The sequence below is a fragment of the Sus scrofa genome, chromosome 7 (genome assembly GCF_054392235.1).
Source record: "Sus scrofa isolate SSC_HxYL_T2T_F1_AM1 chromosome 7, Sscrofa_HxYL_maternal_Yorkshire_Landrace_v2.0, whole genome shotgun sequence".
Lineage (NCBI taxonomy): Eukaryota > Metazoa > Chordata > Mammalia > Artiodactyla > Suidae > Sus > Sus scrofa.
Genome location: NC_139389.1, coordinates 104649498 through 104674866, shown reverse-complemented (window position 1 = coordinate 104674866; position 25369 = coordinate 104649498). Strand labels below are relative to the sequence as shown.

The 25369-nt window shown below is 48.2% G+C and overlaps 1 protein-coding gene across 17 annotated transcripts in view; it reads right to left on the bottom strand.

Annotated features, from left to right (window-relative positions):
• The window catches only part of SMOC1 (SPARC related modular calcium binding 1), a 147944-nt gene that overhangs the window by 31815 nt on the left and 90760 nt on the right, over positions 1-25369 (bottom strand). For 10 of the 17 annotated variants that reach the window (XM_084969601.1, XM_021099410.2, XM_021099411.2 and 7 more), the window contains 3 exons: positions 24024-24071; positions 8795-8851; positions 6742-6822 (listed from right to left, as the gene is read on the bottom strand). In XM_084969601.1, the coding sequence (XP_084825727.1) occupies positions 6742-6822; positions 8795-8851; positions 24024-24071 (186 nt within the window). Of the gene's footprint in view, positions 1-6741; positions 6823-8794; positions 8885-24023; positions 24072-25369 lie in introns of all 17 variants that reach the window. The other 7 variants (XM_021099409.2, XM_021099408.2, XM_084969595.1 and 4 more) reach the window with 1 other exon arrangement.

Genomic DNA, 25369 nt, shown 5'->3' with positions numbered 1-25369 from the left:
CTTAGTTGACAAAGGGTAGATTATTAGCTGGTCTAGGGTGGCAGTGTCCTCAGCAAGTGTGGAGTACACCAGGCCTTCCTGACCCACGCCTGTGAATGACCAGTTCCCAAGGGGCCGGCAGGGGCTGACCAAGGGCAAGGGAAGTGGGAGCCACCTGCCCAGGTGCAGGCCATGAGGGGCACACTCTGAGTAGTTTACCTAACAAAACAGTAAAAAACTAAGAATCAGTCTACTCTCTCCGATCACCATGCCAGTGACTCAAAACCACGTCTGTGCTAGGACATTCCTCTTCTCTGGGGTGGACCACACCACTGCCTGATGGTCAGCTCCCTTCTCGGATGCTCCTCCTGTTTCTTTTCTTGGCCCCCTTAACACCAAGTAGAGGCCTTGGCACATGACTGCTGTGATGGGCCTGTGGCCTGGACAAGGCCCTTACTGGTCTGGGCTCCCTCTCCCCATTTATCTATCTATCTATCTATCTGTCTATTTTTTCTTTTTACGGCTGCATCTGAGGCATATGAAGTTCCCAGGCTAGGGGTCGAATTGGAGCTGTAGCTGCGGACCTATGCCAGCCACAGCAATGCTGGATCCAAACTGCATCTGTGACCTAGGCCGAAGCTTATGGCAACGCTAGATCCTTAACCCACTCACAGAGACTAGTCGGGTTCTTAACCTGCTGAGCCAAAATGGGAGCTGCTCTTTCCGCATTTAAAATGAGGCGGTGGTACAAGTGGACACTGTTCCCATGGCCACGGTCTTACAACTAGACCAGAGCTTCCCCATGTCTCGGAGCCCTGATCCAGCTCGGCCTCCCCAGCTCTAGGGGAGCCTGAGCCTGAGTGAGGGGCAGGGCTGCGGGGGGGCCTTCACAGTCTCGCCTGCACCTCGCCCGGCTCCATGGCTGTGCTGTGTCCAACCTGCCTGGGGCTCAGAGCCACCCCCTTCCAGAGCAAAACACACTGCTCCCACCCCATGGCCCTGGTACAGCTACTCACAGGGCTGTTGGCAGCAGGCTCTGTAAATAGGGTATGGTGCTGGGATGAAGCGTTGGTGGGTGAGGGGGTGTACGGGAAAATTACCAACCAACCAGCCTGCCTGAATAATTTCTCACTAGGGCACCTAAAATGGCCATGCACAGGTCCCTGTTGTCTGCCGCAGTGACCTCCGCCGTCCCACACAGACAGAAACTGAGAAGCGGAGGAAAAGAAACTTTAGAGAAGATATTTCCTCCAGGATGAATTGTCCCCATATAGCATATAGGCACTTTTAAAAAACTTTTCCCCCAGAGCATCACTGACTCACATCCACTCAGATTTTAGAAAAGGCACACTCTCTACTGACTCATGACATTAAGTGAGCTCATATGACTCTCCCACCAAAAAGAGGATGAAAAGTTTCACTGTGGTTTTGCAGGGACAAGTACTGAGAAGTGGCAAGCTATTTTCTTTCTAGTTTTTCTCAGCAACTTCGTTGACCTCGGCCTGACCAAGTTCTGTCCTGTAAGGATAAGAGCTAGCAAATAAAAATTCGGGTGAGGAGTTCCCACCGTGGCACAGTGGGTTAAGAATCTGACTGCGGGGAGTTGCCATTGTGGCTCAGTGGGTTAAGAACCCGACTAGTACCCATGAGGATGTGTGTTCGATCCCTGGCCTCACTCAGTGGGTTAAGGATCTGGTGTTGCCACAAGCTGCAGTGTAAGTCACAGAAGTGGCTCAGATCCGGTGTGGCTGTGGCTGTGGCTGTGACGGCAGAGACCTGGAGCTGCAGCTCTGATTGGCCACAGGTGTGGTCTTAAAAAAAAAAAAAAAAAAAAAGAATCTGACTGCAGTGCCTCCGGCCACTGTGGAGGTGCAGGTTTGATTCCCCAGTCCAGTGCAGTGGGTTAAAGGATCTGGCGTTGCTGCGGTTGTAGCGGAGGGTCACAGCTGTGGCTCAGGATTCAGTCCCTGGCCTGGGGACTTCCACGTGCCTCAGGTGCGCCCATAAAATTAAAAAATAAAATTTCAGGCAAGAAGGAAAGACAGGGGTCACAGGCCAAGGGGGAGATGAGAGATTTTTTTCATTTGTTAAAATATCATAACTTCACTCTTCATCCCCCCCCAACACTAATGTTGCACGTGTAAATGGGTTAATAAGCTATATACCTTGCCCACTTACAGAGCCCATTTCACAAAAAAAAGCAAAACAAAACAAAACAAAAACACAGAATGAGGACCCTCCGACCAAGGCAGAGGCAGCAGTTGGCTTCAACTATATCAGAAGAAACTAATTACCATAGCTCAGCAGGGCCTCTCAATTCCGTGTTTTGCAGCAGCAGAGGCCAAAAGGAGAACTCTGGCATGGGGTGGTTTTGTGATCAACACCAAGAGGCGCACAGACTCACCTACGGAGATAAAATCTTTGCTGGTGGAGCAAGTTCCAGACCCCGCCCCCATCACTGCACCTCCAGGTTCCCAGGGGTGAAGGAACAACGTTACTGGGAAAGCTAATTTTAAAACAAGGCTAAAACGGACGGCGGGGCTAGGCTCTCTCGGGCCTCCAAATGTATTTCGGCGCCTCCTGGCAAAGGGCGAACTTGAGAAAGGCCTCTGTTGCCAGGGAGAAAGCCAGAGGGATGGCCATCCCTGCCCATCCCCGGCTCACCTCTGCTGACCACAATGGACCAAGACACCTGCCTAAGAGAGATGGGCAGACATCCAGAAGGCCGGTGATAGAAATAAACACCAAGGATTTGTTTTTATCTAGGTATTTTAAATGCACACAAGCCCAGCCCCATCCGCGGCTGCTAACGTTAGTGGATTACTCATTCTTCCTTCCAATCGCGTCATGTGAGAGGTTCCAGGTGGCTGTGGGGTATTTGCTTACAACGGCTACCGCTGGTTTCCCCAGAACTGTTTATTTTTCCAGGTCTCAGGTCATTACATCAGCCCGCGGTTTCTGGGCAGACCAAGAGCGCTGGTTTGCGGGGTAGGGGATGCAGCCAGGAGGCGTTGTTGCCTCCGGGACCCCGAACCCCAGTCTTAGCAGCCGCTGTCCTGGCAGGAGCTTCCAGGTGAGGGAGGAGCACCCCAAACCGGACCAGCGGGCCCAACGAAGGCCTAGAAGAGCCCTGCTTCCAACACAAGCAGGTCGGGACAGGATGCTGTCAACAGCTGACTTGTGACGTGGATGGTGAGTGGGACAAACGCCCTCACATACCAGGGGGACAAGGGTCACTGTCACGACAGAGCTTATGAGAAACGCGTTTCCGCCTTGTGTCCCCACTGACGGCTTGTCCCCAGGGAGCAGAATCACCACCAGCTGCTGCCTTCATGGATGTCTGCCAGGCCAGGAGGCAAGGAGGGAAAGGCACGGTCCTTTCAGACGGAGTTCACAGGGCCAGGTTCTAGGGCCTTCTGGAAGTCCCAGGTCAGATCATGAAAGAAGTTAATCAGAAAAGATGGCGATAAAGGAAAGAAAGAAATGGGGAAGGGGGGAACCTCAGGAATGACCCCATGAGAAGCCACAGGAGGGAACCAGGGGTGGAGAGAAAGGGCCTTCGTACACGCCTTGCGGGCACTGTTTGCACCAAGAAAAGAATGAAGGCTCGCAACCACCCTTCCTGAGAGATGGTATTCTCCCAGAGAAGAAAGGACAGAATTTTGTGAAACAGAAAAAGAGAGAGAGAGAGAGAGAGAAAAGACTTATAAATCACAGCTGTAGGAAAGTATCCGCCCATAGTCAAAGCAGAAGCAGTAAAATGTGGGTAAAGAATGAAAAGGAGCCTCGTTTTTGTCACTTCCTTAATCTCTTTCTTCTATAAGAGGTAGATGATACCCACTTTTAAAAATTCTAGTTATATTAAGAAATGCCTTGGTCACTAGCCCCTGATACCAAAAACCCAGCAAGAGTTCCTGTTTGCTTGTAAAGGCAGAATGGAGTCTCCGGCCTACAGTCCTATAGAAGACGCTCGCTCCTCCGTTCTAGAGTGTTCGCCACCAGGTGCATCGTCTTCCTGGGCTCAAGAAGAACTGGAGAAACGGAGGCAGGAATCAAACAAAAGTTCAACGGGCAACCCTGCAGCCACTGACCCTGCCACGTACACAGAAGGTGACACTGACCACGATGAACATGTGACAAAGCCTTAAAAACAAGGACCAAAACCCTCCAGGAGGAGGGAAGGAGACAGGATAAGTCTGCAGGCATATGTGTCATGTTATTGCAAAATTTCAGCTGCCCAGTGGAACCTTTCCAACATCAACAGTCCTTAGGCCAGAAAACAAACCTGGCGTCACAGGGTCTGAGTGTGAAAGAAGGATGTTTGGGGTGTAAAAGAAACTGGGATGGCCTTTTTTCTCTGAGACAGACAGACAAAGAGAGAGAGAGCGCTGAGAAGGCCTCTTACTGAGCCTGCTCTCAGAGTCCCACTCCAACCTCCCACAAGTGCGGGCAGAAGCCCATGTGGACCCAGAATCTTTCATCAAACTTAATGGGAAACCATCCCAGGGACCTGACCCAGGGGCCCCGGTAGGGACCAGAACTAGCTATCATTCCAGTCTACCTGACTTCTCAAACCAAGTGAGATCATGTGAAAAGGAGCTAGCACGATACATAAAGGTATTCCATCCAGTTTGTAAAGATAATTCATGGGCAGCCACTCTGTGCCCGGCATTTTATGTATATTGCTGAATTCTCAGCAAAACCCTGCAAGGCACTCATGACTTTAACTAAGAACTAAGAACGCTGAGGCTCAAATGAGGTAACACATAGCTGACACAGACTAGCTATGATGACACTGATGAGTCTGACTTTCCTGATGATGAGCTTTTCTCCTCCATCCTTCCCCGAAGCAAACACATTTGAGCTAGATTCTCTAATAGACCGGCAATAAAGCGTGCCTTCCCAGAGGATAACCTAGGCAGAGACATTAACCACTTGGGAGACGAAAAAATTCATGGAAACCATTGCTAAATGTCAAAGGAATATTTCAGGTAAAAGGTGCTACCTAATTTCAGAGAGAGCTTGCCCTCCTGGGTACCCTTTGGTCACTGAATGAGAATTGAGCCTCATATGGGGCTTTGTAGCCCTGCTGGGGGCTCAGGGAATGCAGGGACTTTTTGCAGAGATCACTTCTGGTGACCACAGGCGCCAAAACCACTTCTCTCTGGCTTACCGTACTGGCCTAACAGTGAGGGAGGGGTGGACGAAGGTTCTGAGAAGAAGCTTCCTAACAGATGCTTTTGCTTAGGCTAACAACAAAGTCCTGATTGAAGAACTGTGACTGTGCGCAGAGTCATTAATATTCCTGTTTCCCACCAATGAGGATGATGATGCTAAGTCAACTGTAGTTATAATTTATCATGCACTTACTATTTAGCACTCAGCCAGGCATCCGTTAAACAGACATTAACTCAGTTGACTTTTTCTCACTGTTTTTAAAGGAAGAGATTGTGATCCCAGCTGAGAACTGAGGCTCCGGGGTTGGGGGGCGTTTAACTTGACTGAATCACACTGACTAAGTGTTGGAGCCAGAAAGCGAACCCAGGTACACTGATTCCAAAGCCCGGTGCTTTAACCACGGCACTGTTGAATCAAAGACTCGGGCCCACGGGACTTCACGTGGCCTCCTTCCCACCCCGGCATCTTACACTTCTTCCAGCTTTTACCCAACAGGGAACCAGACCCATGCTGAGATGCAGACCAGCCCAAGTCACAGAGGAAATGAACCAGTGCTGTGCGGCTTCATCTCAGGGTCTAAACCATCCCAGGAACGCCAGTCCCCATGACCTTTAGGACTGAGCTGGCACACTACATAAATAAACCAGGAGGAGGCCAAGGACAGCACATTCATTCATTAATGGTCCAGGCAAAACTCCACCCATGAGTTCAAAGGGATGTATCCTTAGCTTGCCATCCTTGCTCTTTATCAGGAAAAGATGATATGGCTAAAGTCAACAACCAGGGATAAATTAGGCCAAGTGGCATTTCTCACAAGGAAGTCAGAGGCTGAAAGAAGCATGATTCTCCCATGATAGAGATACAGATTGGATCTGTTAAAACATACTTTTTTTTTTTTTGCCATGCCTGTGGTATGTGGACACTTCCCAGGCCAGGGATTGAACTCAAGCTGCAGCAGAGACAATGCTGGATCCTTAACTGCCAGGCCACCAGGGAATTCCTGTTAACATTTTCCTGTTGATGCACATCTGGTCTTTATTGATGGTAAATGAACTTTATCAACTTTGGGCTACATTAGTGGTAAATGAACTCTTCGAATAACCCCCACAAATCTGATTACTCTTCAGAAATCACCACCTCTCTATAAGGGTTCAGCCAGTACCAAAACCTAAACACTGACAAGATCCTCAAAAGATCAGACTAGAAAAGACATGACTGTAAGCAGCTACATAGAACCTTAAAAACATATAGATCCAGGACTCTTAAGGTCTGAAGTCCAACTTCTCTATGTCCAGCCATTCTTCTTTCAAATTCTTCTGCATGACACATAGAAAGACAATTAAAATATTAAGCCATACAGTCAATTTTTTTTTTTAGCTAAAAAGATCAACTACTCATGAGCCATGAATTGAAGAGAATTAAAGTTGGAAGGGATTAACTCATCTCATCTCATTTTATAGCCATGGGAGAGACTGAGGACCAAACTGGTGAAATGACTTGCCCAAGTCCACACGGTGATAGTCATGGAGCAATCACATGGCACCCCTGGACACATCTGTCCATCATCCGAGGCAGATTATTTACCTGAATTTCTTATGTTGCTGTTGTTCAGTTTGGAGTCCTTGATCACCAAATGTTTAATCCAGAGAGTGGGCGCTGTGATTTCTGGGAAAAAAAGAGAGAGAATAAACTCTGAGCAAAGAGAGTATAAACTTGGAGTGTAACCCCTAGACTTTTAATGGCTTTCTTAAAAGCCAGAGGCATCGAGGCTTGAGCCATTGCCCTCATTCTTTATCCACTTTATCCCAACGCCTTCTCGCTTGCTCACTATGGAAGCTCCTCTCCCCATCAGCTCAGAGGAGCCAATCAGGGCCTCCTGAGCTGGAGGCAGAGTGGGCAGAGTCCAGAGGCGCTTAGCCACTCCATCCAGGAATAAAAATATTATCCCAGGAGGTGAGGAACATGGGCCAAGCCAAGTCTCTCTCGGCTGCCTCCCTGGAAGAAGATTTAAAGGGGATAAATCAACAAATGCACGCCAAACAAACCGCAGAGACCATTTCAGAGGAAACAGTTGAGCCACAACAGATTTTAGCTTGCTGAGACTCTGATCCACATGAGGAAGAAAGGAATGGATCAAATGTGTACTTCAAACCCCTTTCTAATGGTTTCTCATCCAAGAGAGGCTGAATTTCTCCATCCAGGGAGCTCCAGGTGCCTCCAGGCTCTCCAGCGCTTGGGTCACCCAGTGGACAGGTGCGGTGGAAATCTGAGGACGACCCTGAACACGCTGCCGAGTGACAGGACCTGCAGGGAGGGCGCCCGGAAGGTCTTCCCAACTGAAATGCTTTCCTTTATCCACCTCATCCTCCAGGATCCCAGACCCGCCAATGACCTAGGATATGTGTGGATCACAGAAACGTCTGAACTTGTAATCATATGTTCCACTCCATGACCTGCTGCAAAGGATAGCTCACATTTCTATCTCCAGCTTAGCTTGGGCTAGGGACAGCCACAGCCACTGTACCAACAAGGGGCATCATTTCTTTCTCCGCCTCTGTCTCACTGCCCCATCTTAGGATCCAGGTATGGATATACTCGGCTGAAAATGGCTAACAGCCTGCTGGATACTGCACTGAGCACAAGCCTTGTTGTCAGACTCTCTAGAAACTGCAACCTGCCACACTTTCTGCTCCTCCTCATGGGAACCTGAGTCCTTAGCAAAGCACACTGAGGGATGTAGGTGCTCAAATTCCAGTGGAAGTCCGCCTTCTGCAGCCAAGCTCCTCCTGTCCACTCCTCTTCCCTCCAGAGATACCCAGCCTCCGTTTGGCCACTAAGCACCGCTATTCCTCCTGACCTAGAATTTCTCGTCTCCCAAATGTCTGGACCCAATTCTCAAGATCCCTGCGACTCAGCCAAACCAGTTCTCCTCACCAGGCTCTTTCCTGCTATTTTCCTCACTAATGGCCCCTCTACCCTATTTCCTCCTTTCTCCACGCCAGTCCCCTTGCCTGAGACATCCTGACTCCTTTCCCTCATTTTCAAGATCCAGCTCAAGTTCCCAAGTTCCCTCTCTTCACAGAATCTTCTCTCAGACCACTGTGATCTCTTTCTTCCTTAATGTCTACTACCAAAAAAAAAAAAAAAAGAGAGAGACCATATAGTTTCATACATCAAGCTCTCCAGGAGCTGCCGCTCTCTTGACGGCAAAGGCTTTTTTCTCCTTCGTCCCCCAGAGGTCTCGCACGATGCGGGGCACAGAGAGCTCCAGGACCTTGTACGTGCTGATTCGTTTAGAAAAGAGATGTTGCCGGCCTGACTGCCTTTCTCAGCCATGGCTCCTTGGTCTTGGCAGCTTGCAAGGTCCATCCAGGCTGTGTTATTGTTGGACATTAGCAGCCAGGCAGGAGGCCGGGTGAGAACAGAGGACCCTTCCAGAAATGGAGGGTGTACTAGTTCCCGGGAGGGTTTGCATTTTTTCAAAGGTTAAAACAACCCAGCTTATACTGGGAAAATTGAAATTAAAAAAAGAAAAAAAGAATCATAGTAAAGCTTAAACAAACATCCAAAGGAAAGACCCTCCCCAGCTCTGAAAGCGGGTGGGAGAATTCAAACCCGAAGTAAGATAAGGGCTTACCATCTCCATCGAATACCGGCTGGGTCTCCATCGTGGGTGTCGGCTTAGACCCGTCATCTGAATTGAGAGTTAGAAAGAATCGAAAAGAGACTACCATTATTGAGGTAAATACTATCTACTCTCCAGCACTGTTGAATGGTTGGGGTTTGCACATGGCCCGGCCAAGTCCCAGTGAACAGACCGAAGAGAAAGTAAAGAAAGAAGAAAAGAACAAGAAGGAAGAGAGAATCACAGAGCGACACCAACGGTACGACAAATCCAGGTGTGTTCTCGCCATTCTCGGGAAGGGAGCCAGGTGGTCACGGTTCTGGATGATCCTTCTCTTAACTCGGAGAGGACCTGCATGACTCTGTCGGCCTTTGTTCTTGTCCCAGGAAAGCTGGGCGGGCCACCTCCCCTGCAGCCTCGAGGCCCGTAAGGTGATGTCGGCACGCCTGCAGCATCAGGCTCTGAGGTCCCCAGCGCCATCCTACCTTTCTGGGAAAGGTGCCAGCCCAGTACTTTTGTAGTGGCTCTTACTGAAGAGCTTAAGGAAAACCAGAGACCATGGTACTATTCTCTCCCTAACTCCTAGCTACTTCTCCATCCTCATCTAAAAAACAAGGCGAGACCTTCCCGTTGTAGCTCAGTGGTAACGAATCCGACTAGTATCCATGAGGATGTGGGTTTGACCCCTGGCCTCACTCAGTGGGTTAAACGATCCAGTGTTGCCATCAGCTGTGGTGGGGGTCACAGACGTGGCTCGGATCCAGTGTTGCCGTGAGCTGTGGTGCAGGCTGGCAGCTGCAGCTCTAATTCGACTCCTAGCCTGGGAACTTCCATATGCCTCGGGTGCAGCCCTAAAAAGCAAAAAACGAAAACAAAATGATGTGAAGGCAGGAAGGACCATCCTCTCTCCAGCATGCTGAACTGAGAAGAATTGAGAATCCATAAAAAAATAAAAATGAAAAATAAATTTGAAACAATTTTTAAATTGAAAAACAAACAACAATTTTAAAGAAGTGGGACTCCTTAGAACACTTTAAACTATGAAACAGCAGGCACCCTCATCCCCAAGGAGAGGTGGGGGCAGACAAAATGGGAAGAACATGAGTAACTGCACCCTGATTTGCTTTGAAATTTCTACCACAGGAGGTAGGAGCAGGGATTTCTCAGTAACAGAGTCCTAACCCTTACTGTCCTGGTAGTGTTGACAGCTCTCCCTGCAAAGCAGCCCTCTGCAGGTCGGAGTCAGTGTGGACTTTATTTACCTTTTGGGGCTCTGAATCATATTCATTCGGACTCCCCAAAGCTTAATTTAGAACAGTGTGTCTCAACTTTTTAAAAAATGATTGCCCACCTAGTGAGTATTTTTGGACATTTTTTTCCCTAATCACTTTCCTAACAAGATGCTAGTAACAAAGATACACTGCATATCTCTTTATATATTGTAAGCACCTCTGTGCTTTATATGTAAAAAGAGCAAGAGTTCTTTTGCGCCCCCAAGCAGCAATTTTCACCTCCTTGTTAAAAGCTGGGGGCAGGTATCTTTACCTGCACTGAGAATGCATAGTTCCAAGATGGGGTTTTTCCCCCCCTAGGAGGGGGATGGGGAGCTCTGCGGTCTCAGCCGCTGTGGTAATGCAATCCCTTCCCCTGTCCCCACCCCCCCAGACCCCCAGAGGTCTTTTAGAGCTGAACACTATATTCTCCGAGCATTAACTATTTCTGGAGAATGCAAGTCCTCATAGAGTCTGTGTAGCCAGTCAGATCATCAATAATCACCACCTCCACCTTTTGGAGCTCCCAGAACTCTTGGCTGACTTCCCTGCATCTTATCAGGGCGGGAGGAAGAACACAGAGGCTAGATCCTTTTCTTTGCCAACACCCCACCCTTGGGATCTTAAGATTCAAGAACTATGGAGACCCTAACCTTTGCTGGAGGCTGAGGCCAGCAACCTGACAGTAGTGTGATGCCTGATCCTGCTATTATTCTTATGTGCTAACTAACACAAGACCCAGCTCCCACCAGGGCAAAGGAGATGCTGAACATCTCCAAGCATCCCCAGAAATGAGACGTGGCAGGAGAAGAGGAGCAACGAAGCTGAATATCTTATGTGCCTCGAACTGGAGTCCGGAACAGCCATTGTTTGATGTCAAACTGTGTAAGTTTGATCTGGAAGTCATTGAGGGAGAATAAACACAGAGCAGAGCCACACAATGTCATTTTTTAAAAATAGCATCACTTCCCCAACTCTATTAACACCTCTTTCCATTGAATTCAGCGAACCACTGAATGAAGTCTTTTGGCAGCTGCAGTGCACATTTGGTTGCTCCTGCTGGATGCAGAGTTCACAGTCTAAATAGCCCAGCACGGTGTGCTCAGCCCCTCCACATGGGGTGCCTTCATTTCAGGAGTCTTAAAGGTAACAAAGGGAAAGTGAGAAATCAAACGTTCCCAGAGGGACAACGGTGACAAGCCAAGTACAAAATGGCTTATGTGATATTTTAACATTCAATTAAATTCCTCCCTTACTCCAAGGGCTGTATCTCTCTCTAGAGGAGAACAACAGAAAATATTGTTTCTCGCATCATCCTCACGAGAGTCTGGGAATGCCCATCTGGTCGAGCAATCAGTAAAAAGCCTGCTGCTTCAGGAGAGGAAGGAGGGTCTCCAGTCTCCCCAGGGAAGGTGAAGACCTCCACCACTGCCCAGATGCAGGCCCAGAAGCCCACAGAGCATGAAGCCACGTGTGGGGAGTGGTGCTCCTGCAGGGCAGGGTCACCAAGGGTGAAGACAGTCAGCTGCACTGCCACCATGGAGGCCCTAGATGGAAATCTTTATGAAGTGAGGAAAGACAAGGTGCCCTGCTGCCAGGAGAGCCACCTGTGAAATCCAGCCTGCCCCGAGGATGGGAAGCCAAGCCAAAGGCAACAGGACCCTCTGACCACCATCTCCGGGCACCTGGGCATCTGGCATCCAAGCCAGCAAACAAGCGCATCCTTCAACCAAACACAGGTCCAAGGCCTGGGTCCAAGGTCCACATCAGACCCACTGCCTGGCAAGCCCTGGGGCCTTGGGGAGAGAAGAAAGCTTCCCTATGTGCTCCTGGCCATCCCATCTCCAGCAGGGTCACTCCAGATCCTGGCTCTACATCCATTGGGTAACTTGAACCCCTCAATTTTCTTCCCTGGGCAATGACATCCTCTTCCAAAATGAAGGCTGGCTGCCTCCCCAGCCTCAGGACTCTGTAGCTGTAAGACTTTAAAGGTCTCTTAAAGAAGCCATGATACCATGAGAGCTAAATCATCTTACCCAACTGCTTTCTCTTTTTTTTATTGGGGTATAGTTAACTTACAATGCTGTATCAGTTTCAGGTGCACAGCAAAGTGAATCAGTCATATATATAAATAGATCATATATGCAACCACAAACTATTGAGTGGATTTTCCTATGCTATACAGCAGGTTCTCATCAATCATCCACTTTATACAGTAATGTGCATACGTTACTCTCACTCTCCTGATTCTTCCCTCTCCTGCTCCACAACAGATTCCCCTATGGTAACCAAAAGATTGGTTTTGAATTCTGTTTTGTAAATAAGTTCTTTTGTGCTATTTTTATTAGTGACATCATATATTTGTCTTTGTCTGACTTAACTTCACTCAGTATGATAATATCCAGGTCCAATCATGTTGCTGCAAATGGCACTATTTCATTCTTTCTTTATGGCTGAATAATATTCCATTGCATATCTGTACCACAACTTCTTCATCCATTCCTCTATCAATGGACATTTAGGTTGTTTTCATGTCTTGGGTATTGTAAATAGTGCTCCAGTGAACACTGGGGTGCATGTATCTTTTCGAATTATGATTTCTTCTGGATATATGCCCAGGAGTGGGATTGCTGGATCATATGGTACCGTTCTCCATAGTGGTTGTGCCAGATTATATTCCCACCAACAGTGTAGGAGGGTTGCCTTTTCACCACACCCTCTCCAGCAATTATTGTTTGTAGACTTTTTGATGATGGCTATTTGACCAGTGTGAGGTGATACCTCATTGTAGTTTCGACTTGCATTTTTCAATAGTTAGTGGTGTTGAGCATCTTTTCATGTGTGTTTTGGCCATCTGTCTTCTTTGGATAAATATCTTTTAGAACTTCTGCCCATTTTTTGATGGGTTTTTTGTTTTGTTTTGTTTTTTGGTATAAAGCTCCATGAGATGTTTGTACATTTTGAAGATTAATCCCTTTTCAGTTGCTTTATTTGCTTACATTTATTTATTTATTTATTTTTTGCTTTTTAGGGCCACGCCCATGGCATATGGAGGTTCCCAGGCTAGGGGTCAAATCGGAACTACGGCTGCCAGCCCGTGCCACAGCCACAGCAATGCTAGATCCGAGCCGCATCTGCAACCTACACCACAGCTCACGGCAATGCCCAATCCTTAATCCATTGAGTGAGGCCTGGGATTGAACCCTCAACCTCCTGGTTCCTAGCTGGATTCATCATTGCTGCACCATGACGGGAACTGCTCAACTGCTACTTTTAAAAACCAAACTTGCAGAATTAAAATTCTACAGTTTTTAAAATAAAAAACAAAGTACATTTATACTAAACAAAAGAAGTTGTGTGCAAATACTACATATTGTATGATTCCATTTAAAGGAAATGCCTAATAAAGGTAAACCTATAGAGAGAAAGCAGATATGTGATTGCCTGGAGGAGAGAGTCGAGTGTGACTACAGATCGGTACAAGGTTTCTTTCGGCGGTGATGGAAATGTCCTCTAGTAATAGGTGCACATCTTCTAAATGTACTAAATTCACTGAATTTTACATTAACAATGGGTGAATTTTATGGTGTGTAATTATACTTTAATAAAGCTTTAAAAACAAAGCGGGAAGGGAGTGCCAAAGTCATCACAGATAAATCATCTCAGTTTATTCATCTGCACATGATGATTTCATGTGCATGTACACTTATGCTTGGTGATTCTTTTGGATCTCAAATAGTAAGACTTTATTGCTCTTTGATACCACCATACCCTTCCAAACCGAGCAGAAGAGAGGACACTGAAAAAAGCCAGTTCCAAGATGATCATTTCTCTTACAGGGAGAAAAAAAAAAAAGTAAATTAGGAAACATTTAAAAAAAAAATAATAAGGCAAACCTGAGAACATTTCTCAAGGATGATGTCAAGCTCAACAGTAAGCGTTACCACATTTTGCAACACTCCAAGGTTCTGGCAGGTGGCTTTTCTCATCTGTTCTCACCACTGGCCAGGGTGGAGGAAGATAAAAAGAGACTGAGTTTCGGTGCAAGAAAGCGACTCGCTCAAGGCCCCAGAGGTAGTGAGCAGCTTTGGAAACTGCCCAGGCCAGGGCCCCGGCAGTGTCTGGCCTTCCCAGATACCCCAGCCGCCAACCGCGCCTGGGCCTTGCAGGTGCAGCCCCCGCACGGGCTCTGCGAGTCTATACAGACAGTGGGTTTGTGTGACAGCACAATTCCTTGCCCTGCGAGAAGGCCTGGCCCACGCACAGACAGCTGGAAGTCACCTCGACCCCCGATGACACCGTTCAAAGCCTCCTCTGTTTGGCTTTTTGATTCCTGATTGACGTTCGCTGGCGAGTGGAGATAAATGCCGGGCGGAGGACAATGTTGATCCGCTCTGACTATTCTCAGGGAAAGACTTTTCAGAAGAACAAAACAAAACCCCCAAAACATTGGTGTGCTTAAGGGACTGAATAGAGTCCAAGAGGCCCAAGGAAGCAGGGCCGGGCCTTTCAAGAGGCTGGCAAGTCCATTGAGGAGTTAATTGTTTGGGTGTACAATGAGTTTATTCTGAACACACACAAAGACTTTTCTCTTCCAGGTCCTTCAAAAGCAAATGTGTCAAAGGGGCCAGAGGAGGAATCTGTATTAATGGCATCTCTTGGGGTCTCAGAGACTGAGGAGTCTTAGAGAATGAGAGAAAAAGAAATCATCCCCCCCCCCATCCTGAGACACGGAAGGTCTCTCAATGATTCCACATCCCCTTCGAGTCTTGGGCCCTGCCCAAACCACGTCCATCACTGGCCAACCTCCCTCTTGTATTCATTTAGGCTGCCACTGGCCATCTTTTACAGAGACATGGAGATAAGCTTCAGCCTAGCAGAAGTGCTGGAAGGTTCTTGCTTTTGAAGGGACCACATTTATGCCAGAGCCATCATCCCCCACCTCAGCAGGCTGACTCAGGGACCCAGGGTGAAAGCCAAGATGTCTTATTCCAGGCATCACAGGGAGACAACAGTGCCTGTTTGCAAAAGTCCCTTAAGAGCCTGGCCAGAATCATACCAGGAGGATGGAAAGTTAGTTAACTTCAACCTTTCCATGCATGTCCCATGACCAACAAGCCTCAGAAACGTACTGTCCCGAGTCTGACCTTTGAGATCTGAAGATACCTGAGTACTTAGGGTCCTTTCCAGAGCAAGGGATCAATGTTTTACATTCTGTCTACCCACCTGCACACTCCCTCCCCAAACAAGTGAAAACAGGCTTAAAGCTGTCTTTTTGCAAGCAGTTCCCCATAGAGTCAAGCTCCACATTCCCAAGAACAGAAACACGAGGCTAGTGATAAAGATAGACCAGAGGTGGAAGTGGGGCAGGGGAGGGGGCATGATGATGATGGGGCAGGAAACAAGGGGAAGAAGTGCCACCAGCGGCAGCAGAGTTGGTTCAGGGCTAGGTTCACCCAGGCTCATTTTTTAACTCTTTATGATTATAGAAATGATTTTGCATCAGGAAGTTACAAAAATAAGAGAGAGAGGTCCCATCTACCCTTCTCCCAGTTTCCCCCAGTGGTAACCAGCATCCTTATGGTCAACATCATGATAGAGATCCAATCCTTATAGCACAATTTCAAAATCAGGCAATCGACATTGGTATAACCCACGGACCTTATTCACATTCCACCAGTTTTACAGGTACTCATTTGTTTGTGTGTGGCTGGGTGGGGATGTGCAGTTCTATGCAACTTTTCCCCTGTGCAGATTTGTGTCATCACCACCACAATCAAAAGAGAGAACTAGTCCATCACCACAGAGCGCCCCTGTATGCTGCCCTTTCATCATCCCCTCCTCCACCCCATCTCGTACTCCTGGCAACCGTGAATCCTTTCTCTATCTCTATAATCTCGTCATTTCCAGAATGTTATATAAACAGAATCATTTGGAGGCTGGACTTTATCACTTTACAGAATGCCCTTGAAATCTATCCAAGGTCTTGCTGCATGCATCAACAGTGCATTCCTTTGCATTACTGAGTAGTAGTTCATGGGTGAACCTCAGTCTAGTTCACCCAGTGAAGGACATTTGGGTTGTTCCACCCTTGGCTATTAATATAAAGCTGCTGTGATGATCTGTGCACAGGTTTTCATGTGGACATAAGTTTTCATTTCTCTGGAGTAAGTGCTCAGGTTGCAACTGCTAGATTACACGGTAAGCATATATTTTGTTGCTTAGGTTTCTATGAAAGTTCCAAAGTATTTTCCAGAGTGGCTGTATCGTTTACACTCTTATCAACAATGTGTGAAAGATCCAGTTTCTCTGCAGCCTCATTAACATTTGGTATTGTCACTATTTTCATTTTAGCTCTTCTAATAGATGTGTAGTGATATTGTATCATGGTCTGAATTTGCACTTTTTTATAGCTACTGATATGAGACATCTTTCTGTGTGTTTACTGGCCCTCTGCGTATGTGCTTTCGTGAAATGTTTAGTCATGTATTTTGCCCATTTAAGAGTTGAATCGTTTTTCAGCTGTTAAGTTTTTTAGCCCTCTCTAGGTTCCAGATATGCCCTGTGGTCAGGTGGTTTCTAAGTATTTTCTCCTAGTCTTTAGTTTTTTAATTCTCTTAAAAGTATCTTCTGAAGAGCAAGTTTTTAAGTTTTTCAAGTCCAATTTATCAATTTTGAAAATTTCTGGGTCATGTGTTTGGTGTTTTGAGACACCAGACCTCGAGGTTCACCTGGCTATAAGTTCTGAAGATTTTCTCCTATAGAAGTTTTAATAGCTTTCGATTTTATATAAGCCCAAGATCCATTTTGAGTTAATTTTGGTATAAGGTGTGAGATTTAGGTTGAGAGTCTGGGGGAGTTGTTTTTATTTTTGTTTTTGTCTATGGATGGCCGATTGCTATGGCACCATTTGTTGAAAGGACTGTCTTTCTTCCACTGAATTGCTTTTGCCCCTTTGTCAAAAATCAGTTTGCCATGCTTGTTCAGGCCTATTTCTGGGTTCTCTATTCTGCTCCATTGATCTCCATGCCAATACTCCAATAGGACGGTGAAAATACTTGTGTTATATTGGTGAATACCTATCATTGTACATATGTCCATTCCTTTAGAGTGTACAACACCAAGAGTGAACTCTAAGATAAACTGTGGACCCTGGGTGATAATAAGGTGTCAGTGTAGGTACATCCATTGTAATAATGGTACCCACTCTGGTGGAGGATGTTGATAATGGGGGAGACTGCACATGTGTGGGGGCAGGAGGCATACGGAAAAGCTCTCTACCTTCCCCTTAATTTTGCTGTGAACCTAAAGCCACTCTGAGACAGTTAAATCATTTTTAAAAAAGGAAATAAAATAAACATTTTGAAAATAGGGAGTCATCACACTTGTTCAGGTGATCAAAAGGAAGCACGGATTGAAAATTCATAAAGGGTCATAAAGGGAGCCAAACATTAAAGATTTCTTGGTTTAAAAAAAAATCAGGTAGAATGATTCCTCACACTTTTTCTTTGCACACTTTTGTATATAGAATGGATGGACAATAGGAACCTACTGCAGGGCACAAGGAACTGTACTTAATATTCTGTGACAACCTATATGGGAAAAGAATCTGGAAAAAGGATGGATATGTGCATGTGTATAACTGAATCGCTTTGCCATACTGCAGAAATTATCACAGTCTTGTAAATCAACTATATATCAATTATTTTTCTTTTTTATGGCCACACCTGCAGCATATGGAAGTTCCCAGACTAGGGGTCAAATCAGAGCTGCAGCCGCCAGCCTACACCACAGCCACAGCAACTCAGGATCCAAACTACATCTGCAACCTACACCACAGCTCACAGCAATGCCGGATCCTTAACCCACTGAGTGAGGCCAGGGATTGAACCCAGGTCCTCACGGATACTAGTCGGGTTCATGACCGCTGAGACACAACAGGAACTCCTCAATTAAATTTTTTCAAATGAAAAAAACTATTGTTTTCACTACTCTAGTTTCATTGCCTTTTCCTATAAATTTTAGAATAAGCAGCCTGTTGATGCGATAGGACCAGAGAGTAACAATTCTCAGCCTTTATCATAGGAGCTACGTGGCACTTGGAGCTGGAGATGAGTAGTTCAGATATGGCCCCCAGGCCTTTACACCCACAGGTTGAAATTCCTGCCTCCCCCCAGCTTGCCGTGTCACGCCTGGAACTGAACCCATTCTGTCAAGAAACAATGAGCAAACGAACGTATTCTCAGTGGCCTGACAAGCTCTGGACTGTCTTGTCAAGACTTCAACGGTCCTGCCCCACAGATACCAGGTAGTGGGATTGAGAACTTGCTGGTGGGCCATGCTCGCCCCAGGCAGCCTCCTCCCTAGTCTGTCCTTAGAGGCTCTGGCCGTAGGCGCTACTGACCAGGATTTGGAGAAGCCCCCTGCCTTCCCTCCCCTGCTTCTCTGGCTTCATCTCCACCTGAAGATAAGCTCTGCAGGAGGAAGCTAAGAACCACTAGAACGTGAGCTCCACGCGGCGAGGGCCCTTTTCATTTCACTTGTCACTGGGTCCTCAGTGACCGTAACAAGGCTGGCACTTCGTTAAGCTCTCCACAAATATTTACCGAATGAAAGAATAAAAGAGCCAAGTAGAAAACAACGGTTACCAACCACACCGACTCGTTAGAATCTATGGCTTGGAGGTTTTTCCAGATCACTAAACCCCCTTTCCTCTCTAGCCCTTGGAAATAAGGATATGGCAGGGATTCATGCTCTTATTTTACTAACCTCCATGCATAAACTTTCTTTTGGAGACCACAGAATCAGGGCTGAGATGGAGGGCAGGTAGCTGAGTAAATGGAGCCCTCCTGGGGGAGTAATTAATTCTACTGTGGACTGAAGGGAGATAACGGTACATGCATGAACACCCAAGCACATTCACGCCTACGCCTTCTGCAACTGAGCTCCTCAAAGCTGATAAGCTGATATGCCCGGCTTGGCCAGGGTGGCAACCTGCACACAGAGAGGAAAAGAGCTGCCTCTCATGGGCTCGGAGCTTCTTAGGCACAGTTTGTCTCAGCAGGTGCATACAAGAATGACTGCTTCTGCACAGGGAAATCCAGTGTGAGCAGAGGTAATCAGTGCTCTTCTCCACTCAAATCCAGCCCAGGTGGGTAGGTAATCCGAACTTTGCCATCTGATAGCAATGCTGGCAGGTCAACTATGGATCCAGCTTCCCCCTCGGTGATGGGGCAAGAGGAAAAAGAGGTAGCTGGGAAGAGCTAAAGTCATGTGAACACAGGTGATGATCTATGTATAGAATGATCTGAGAGAGCCTGCCTTGCACAGCTCAGCCAGGCTGGGGGCCACTGAAGTAAACCTCCTTCCAATGTGCTAAGGCCCCCATGAGGGTGGAGGCTAGAAGCCACATGGTTCCCTTCATCTGGGGGCCTGCTGTCCATCACCCCTGCCCTAAGCGCATCCCTCAGCCCTGACTGAGTGTGCGCCTTGCTCCATCACTTGAATGACAAGGTATCCAAGCTGGCACCAACCTATAGGCCAGGCGCCATGAGGGATTCTAAAAACAGACCCAGAGAGGACCTTGGAGGAATAATTGACTCACTCTTTACTTGGAACACACTCTACGGAGCAGCCAGGCGGTGTGGGGTGGGGGATAAAAGCAGCCTCTGCAAATTAAAGGTAGGTTGGGTTTTGGAAAGTTCTGCCTCTCTCAAAGACTGGCTTGACAAATACAGAAGACTATGAAGAAAATGTAAGCTGTTTGCTAATATTTTTCTTCTTCTACTTTTTTTTTTTTTTTTTTTTTTTGCTTTTTTAGGGCCACATATGAGGCATATGGAGGTTCCCAGGCTAAGGATCAAATCAGAGATGCAGCTGCCAGCCTACGCCATGGCCACAGCAACGCTGGATCCTTACCCCACTGAGGCCAGGGGTGGCACCCGAGTCCTCATGGATACTAGTTGGGTTCATTACCACTGAGCCACAGCAGGAACTCCCCTTATTCTTCGTTCATCTTCCTGACACTGCTCATTCCCAGGTCTCTTAGAAGTAGGAAAAGAGCAAACTGCAGAAAACTCCGATGACCCTACATTTTTATTTGCCATTTATCAAAGCATCACCCCGGGAACTCTAAGGTCTTGGGTACTCAGAAAACGAAAGCTCCTGGAGAGCTGCCAGAAATCATTGTCCAAGTGCTCCTGGCCACAGTTCTCCCACTTAATCGCTCTTCAACCACCCCACCAACACCCCGCTGGAGGCTGAGAACTTCCTTCCCGCACCTCATAAGCAATGAAGCCTGGGACCAGTACCTGACTTGGTATTCAGTTTTCCTGGAAACTCACCAGATCACCCCCATTCATTAGCATCAAGACCCCCAAAGAGACACCTCGGGAAAATCTACAAGCCTTGGTGAGCCAAGAAAAGCTGCTCGGGGTAAAATCGCTGTCTCTAAACACATTCTGCTTCCTGCCCCCTTTCTTCCAATGACTTCAATGAAAACCAAAAAGTCTTTTCTCTCTGTCTCCACTTCTACAGCCTTCGAATATTTTAACAGCAGATTTTCAGAGCTCAAGGGTCTGTGGGGGTCCTTTCTTCTCGTCTGATATTCCTCTGCAGCATCAATAAAACACATGTGGATGCACGTGTGCCTCCCGCCCCTCAAAACACCCACATGCCCCCTCCATCTCTCTCCAAGGGTGAGGACCAGGACCGAAGGAGCAGGAGGGAGCGGTGGCAGGATGGGAGTGGCCCAGATCAATGGATATTTGAAACTCAAACACATGGCCCGGGACCTACCCTGCATGTGTTAATTACCACACATGTGCCCATAAAGGAGTCCCTGAAACACAAGGGGCCCAAAGAACAGAGTGGGGCAAGGACATTCCAAGGGATTAAGTAAATAGTCTGAAGTTCTGACCCTCCTCCCGCCACGGAGCACGTGTGCCTGGGTAAGATAACCAGGCCTCCCTCCCTCCCTCCTTCCCCCACTTCGCCCCTCGGGCCCCGCACCTGTGGACCCAGGGGCGGGAGCAACCCAGACCTCCTTGCTGGCCCAGACAGCTGTGACCTGCTCCCGCCTGGCCTCTCTCCCTCTTCCCTGCTTCCCGCTATCTATCTCCCTGAGCCTCCCCCTTCTCCCTTCCCGCTTGGCCATTCTCCTCCGATCCTTTGGGGGCCTGATTCCTGGCTGGCAACCAGACCCTCCATCGCACAATACGCCTTTTCATTTCTCCCAGGCAGAGAGAACCGATCCCTCCAAGCCCTGTCCGTGGAGCGTGTTGAAAAAGGCAAGAGGGTGGGGAAGGCAGGGGCAGGGCCCGCTGCTCCCCTGCCACCCCCACACACACCACCCCCAGGCCCCCGGCCTCACCTCCTTTCTGGCAGTGCTCCTCGCTCCCAGCCTAGCACCCCTCCTGCAGGTCTCAGGCTGTGAGCGGCCGCCCTAGGGAGATGCCTTCTCTGAGACCCCACATGTGGGCACCAGCTCAGACAAGGGGCCTTTTGTCCACCCACCTGCTGCCCTCCGGAGCACATTCCATTCTTAAGTGGCAGCTGAAAGAGGGACCTCGGCGGGGCCGACACAGGATATTACGAACGCCCTCTCGCACCCTGTCCCCATTCAAACCCCAGCTTCCTGGGCAGGTGTGGCTTCAGGTGGCCTTTCCTACAGGTGGCCCAAACCTGCTTTTCACGGCACTGCCCACGGGAGACAAAGAGAAAGAGATTCAGCACCTATGCAGATCCCCCGAAGTAGAAGGAAGAAAGGCCACGGGGCAAAAATGAAGGGTTCGGGGGCCAGTGGGCCCTAGCATCTCCCCCACCCTCTCCCACCCTCCCCCACCCCTCTGGGCCTTTGCACCAAAAAGGAAGCTTCTGCAGAACCATCTGGGAAGAGATGCACCAAGGTAAGGGAGCAGCGAGCTGGGAACTGCTGGCAACTCATTCCCTGTGACCAGGCTTCAGACTCGTCCCCCGCTCCCCACATCGTCCCTGGAGGAGTCAGTCCCCCACCCCCGCCCTCTTCCAACTGGATCAGCAAGAGCCCACCCTGACCGCAGGTCCGGTTCTCACTGTTAGCCACAGGGTCCAAAGCCACAACAACCTGGAAAGTACAGCCGGCAAGTACTTCTCTATGCAGCATAAGAACCCAAATCCTTGGGCTGGCCTTTCTCGGTGCTTCACTCAACATCACAAACTCAGTTCCCTTTGATGGGGAAAGTCTGGGTGGTCCGTTTTGCATGATTGCTCTTTTTTTTTCCTACCCCCAGACCTCATGCCCAGGAATAAGGGCAATGCTCCTGACGACTTAAGTTGCGACAAGCAAAGCTGAAGGCAGCTCGCTTTTCCGATCCCAGTAAATTAGAGGCAGACACATGGCACTCACAGTGTGGATGATTTCAGGTCCTTGCAGAAAGAAGCATTCCTCTCCTCTCCGGCCTTCCCACCAACACTCACGGCTGTCTCCTCCTGTGCTGGGAAGGGCCTGGAAAGGCACTTGCTCCCTTCTTTTTACCCACTTACTCGGTCCTGCTAGCAGGAAAGGGAGCAGCCCTTCAGGTCCCTTGCTCCACGGTTTCTAGTTGGCAGTGGTATCAACCAAGCTCCACTTCCACATCTTCTTGGAGCACCTGCCTGCAGGGAGAGCAGGTTCTCCAGACTCTCAGCTCCTGCATCAGGCAGGGTGACTTGGCCTCTTCCGGTTCCCACAGAATAAGGACCTGGGACAAGGTCCAAGGCTTCGTCTTGGTCTCCCTGTGACCACAGGCGTAGGACAAGCCCGTGTGCCTCACACTGATCCTCGCAGATCCAGCTCTCCACATGGACTCTTATGAGGAGGAAGTTCCCAAAACCCAGATTCAGGTGGGAAGCCTCAAACACAGCCAAGGTCTCCTGTCTGGGTTTTACCCAAGAGTCAAGGAAGGGGATTCTGGAGTGCTTGCCCATGCGATAAAATTGACACCTGTTTCCCATGCAACTACCAGCTCTCTATGTGTCTGCTGTCCTGGAGGTAAGAAGCAGTGAATCTTAGTGTCTCCCACACTGGAGAGCATGGTCAGCATACCCCAGGGACCCATTCCTCAGGGTGGCTGGGCCACTAAACAGCATTCAGACAAATGCCCCAGTGGGGGCCAGCTGGGTAATCTGCAGGGCCCAGAGCCAAATGAGAACATAAAGGCTCCTGTTCAAAAAGCAGGGGAAAAGTGCTATGGAAGACACTCAAATACAAAGTCTCATCCTCTCTTCCACAGCCTATCTCTTGACTTGTCATGGTGTTTTTTACTTGGCCATTTAACATGCTAGGTGATGAAAAATGAAAACTTGAAGCGTACTATGGAAGCCCCGTAGCCTGCATCACGAAAGTTATCTGTCAGGGAGGCCTCAGCAGGTACTCATAGTACACCTGTCTCTTCCGCTCACACACATGCTGCACTGCATTGTCCTGGACTGTGCTTACAAAACCCAAGTTCAATGGCAAAATAATTAAGAATTTCAAGGCAACAGCTGCACAGGTTGCCAAGCCCACGAACCATCCCAGTCTTAGTGAAGGGGATCTGGATGTGCTAGAACCACTATCAAGGGGAATCAGTGAGGGGAAACATACTTAGATGGGTTTCCAAAATAAAAGAATCAGGGCAGACCTACTTTTGTTGTTGTCCTTTTCTGTTTAATGCTGGCTCTCCTGGTAATTGATTGACAGCTTTCCAGGAACCAAGTGTCTCAGGGTCCCTGCCAGCTCTGTGCACTGCACTTGCTCATCCCTCTCCGAAATTCTGGGAGCTTGGTCCCTGCCACCCTATGCACCTTACTTGCCGCCTGGGCTTCTGGGAGGAAACACAGACTAAGAAGGGGGGATATTCTGCAGGGCACTTTTTAGCTCTAACCCCAGGGTCCTTCTATCTTGTCTAAGAATGCCTGCTTGGACTGGCTTTAGAGGCGAACATTTAGATAAAGCGTGAAACTCCACTCACCTTTCCTTCCTGAGTTACCCTGGCTCACGGGCTTATCGGTGACCGAACCTTGGGTGAGAGGAGAAACAAAAATACAGACGTTCAGAAGGCATCGCGGTTGGTTTCTTTCAAAGAGTTGGTAAAGCCTGATGTTACGAGCATATGGTTATGTATATACACATATTGTATACACAGCTAGGAACATTATATACAAAGCGAGTGCGTACATACATGTGAGTGGGGTTTGTTTAACATCAATGTCACTGATATCACAGCACTGTTGAGATGAACCATGATTTCCAGGCACCCTGGCAAGAGTTTTTGATCAGATTTTTACAAAATTCCACATCCACATAACTCTTTTGTTGAACATTCCAGGGACGGCCCTTCGCCTCCACTGCCCACCACCTCCATGCTCTGAGCCATAGCCAGCCAGCAGGGCCAACTGAAAAGAAAACCCCTCTCTCTGCAGATGCATTGATTGACATCCCTTGCTGGTTAGGGCAGGAAATCGGCGATTTTCCATCTGCATTAAGTAGAAAATTGTTGGCCCAATTGTACTGAATGGGCCGCAACAGTCTGAGGCATGGAAACAATTTTCTAGACGCAGCATGTTCCTCAAAGGAGGGGGTGGGGGGCTTAGCCAGACGTGCTGCCCGGCGTGTGCTAGGAAGCCACGCGCCCCGTCGGCCGGGCCTGATCCGCCGCACCTGCCTTCTCCATGAAGCCCAACCCCGACCCGCGCAGGCCACCGCCAGCGCCCACGCAGGAGGGCACATGCGGAGATCCCCAGGACAAAAGAGAAGAGATCCATCCCGACCCACAGCCTGCCCCTTCTCCATAGACTAGCTTTGCGAGAATTCAATTATATTACCCAGCCTGACTTGTTTCTAGCACAGTTGTTTGCTTTAGATGAAACTTTCCAGGTCATGTGCAAAGAGGGCTCATTCCGGCCCCTCCCCACCCCAACCCCAATTAAGGTTTCCAGTTTCCATGTAAACCACAAATAAAGTAAACTTTCCTTTTTGGCCTGCAAATTTTGGTTTCCTAATGTGGATCCTTACCACCCTTTCCACTTGCTTTCCCCCTTATATAGCAGGGCCGGTCAAAAAATGAATACATTCAGTGAGAAAAGAAGAAAAAAAAAATGTTAGGATAGCTGGACTACTAGCCTTTGGAATTTCCCATAGGTTTAAGAACAATGTTTTATACTTTGCTTGTGCTTAAAAATTACAAATAAGTAAATAAATAAAATCTCATATAGACAGATTACAGAGAAATATGAAGCAGCTGGTGGATGGGATAGGCTTTTTTTTTTTTTTTCTCAAAGTGGGCTGAGCTGCACAGTGAATTAAAGGGGAGACTCC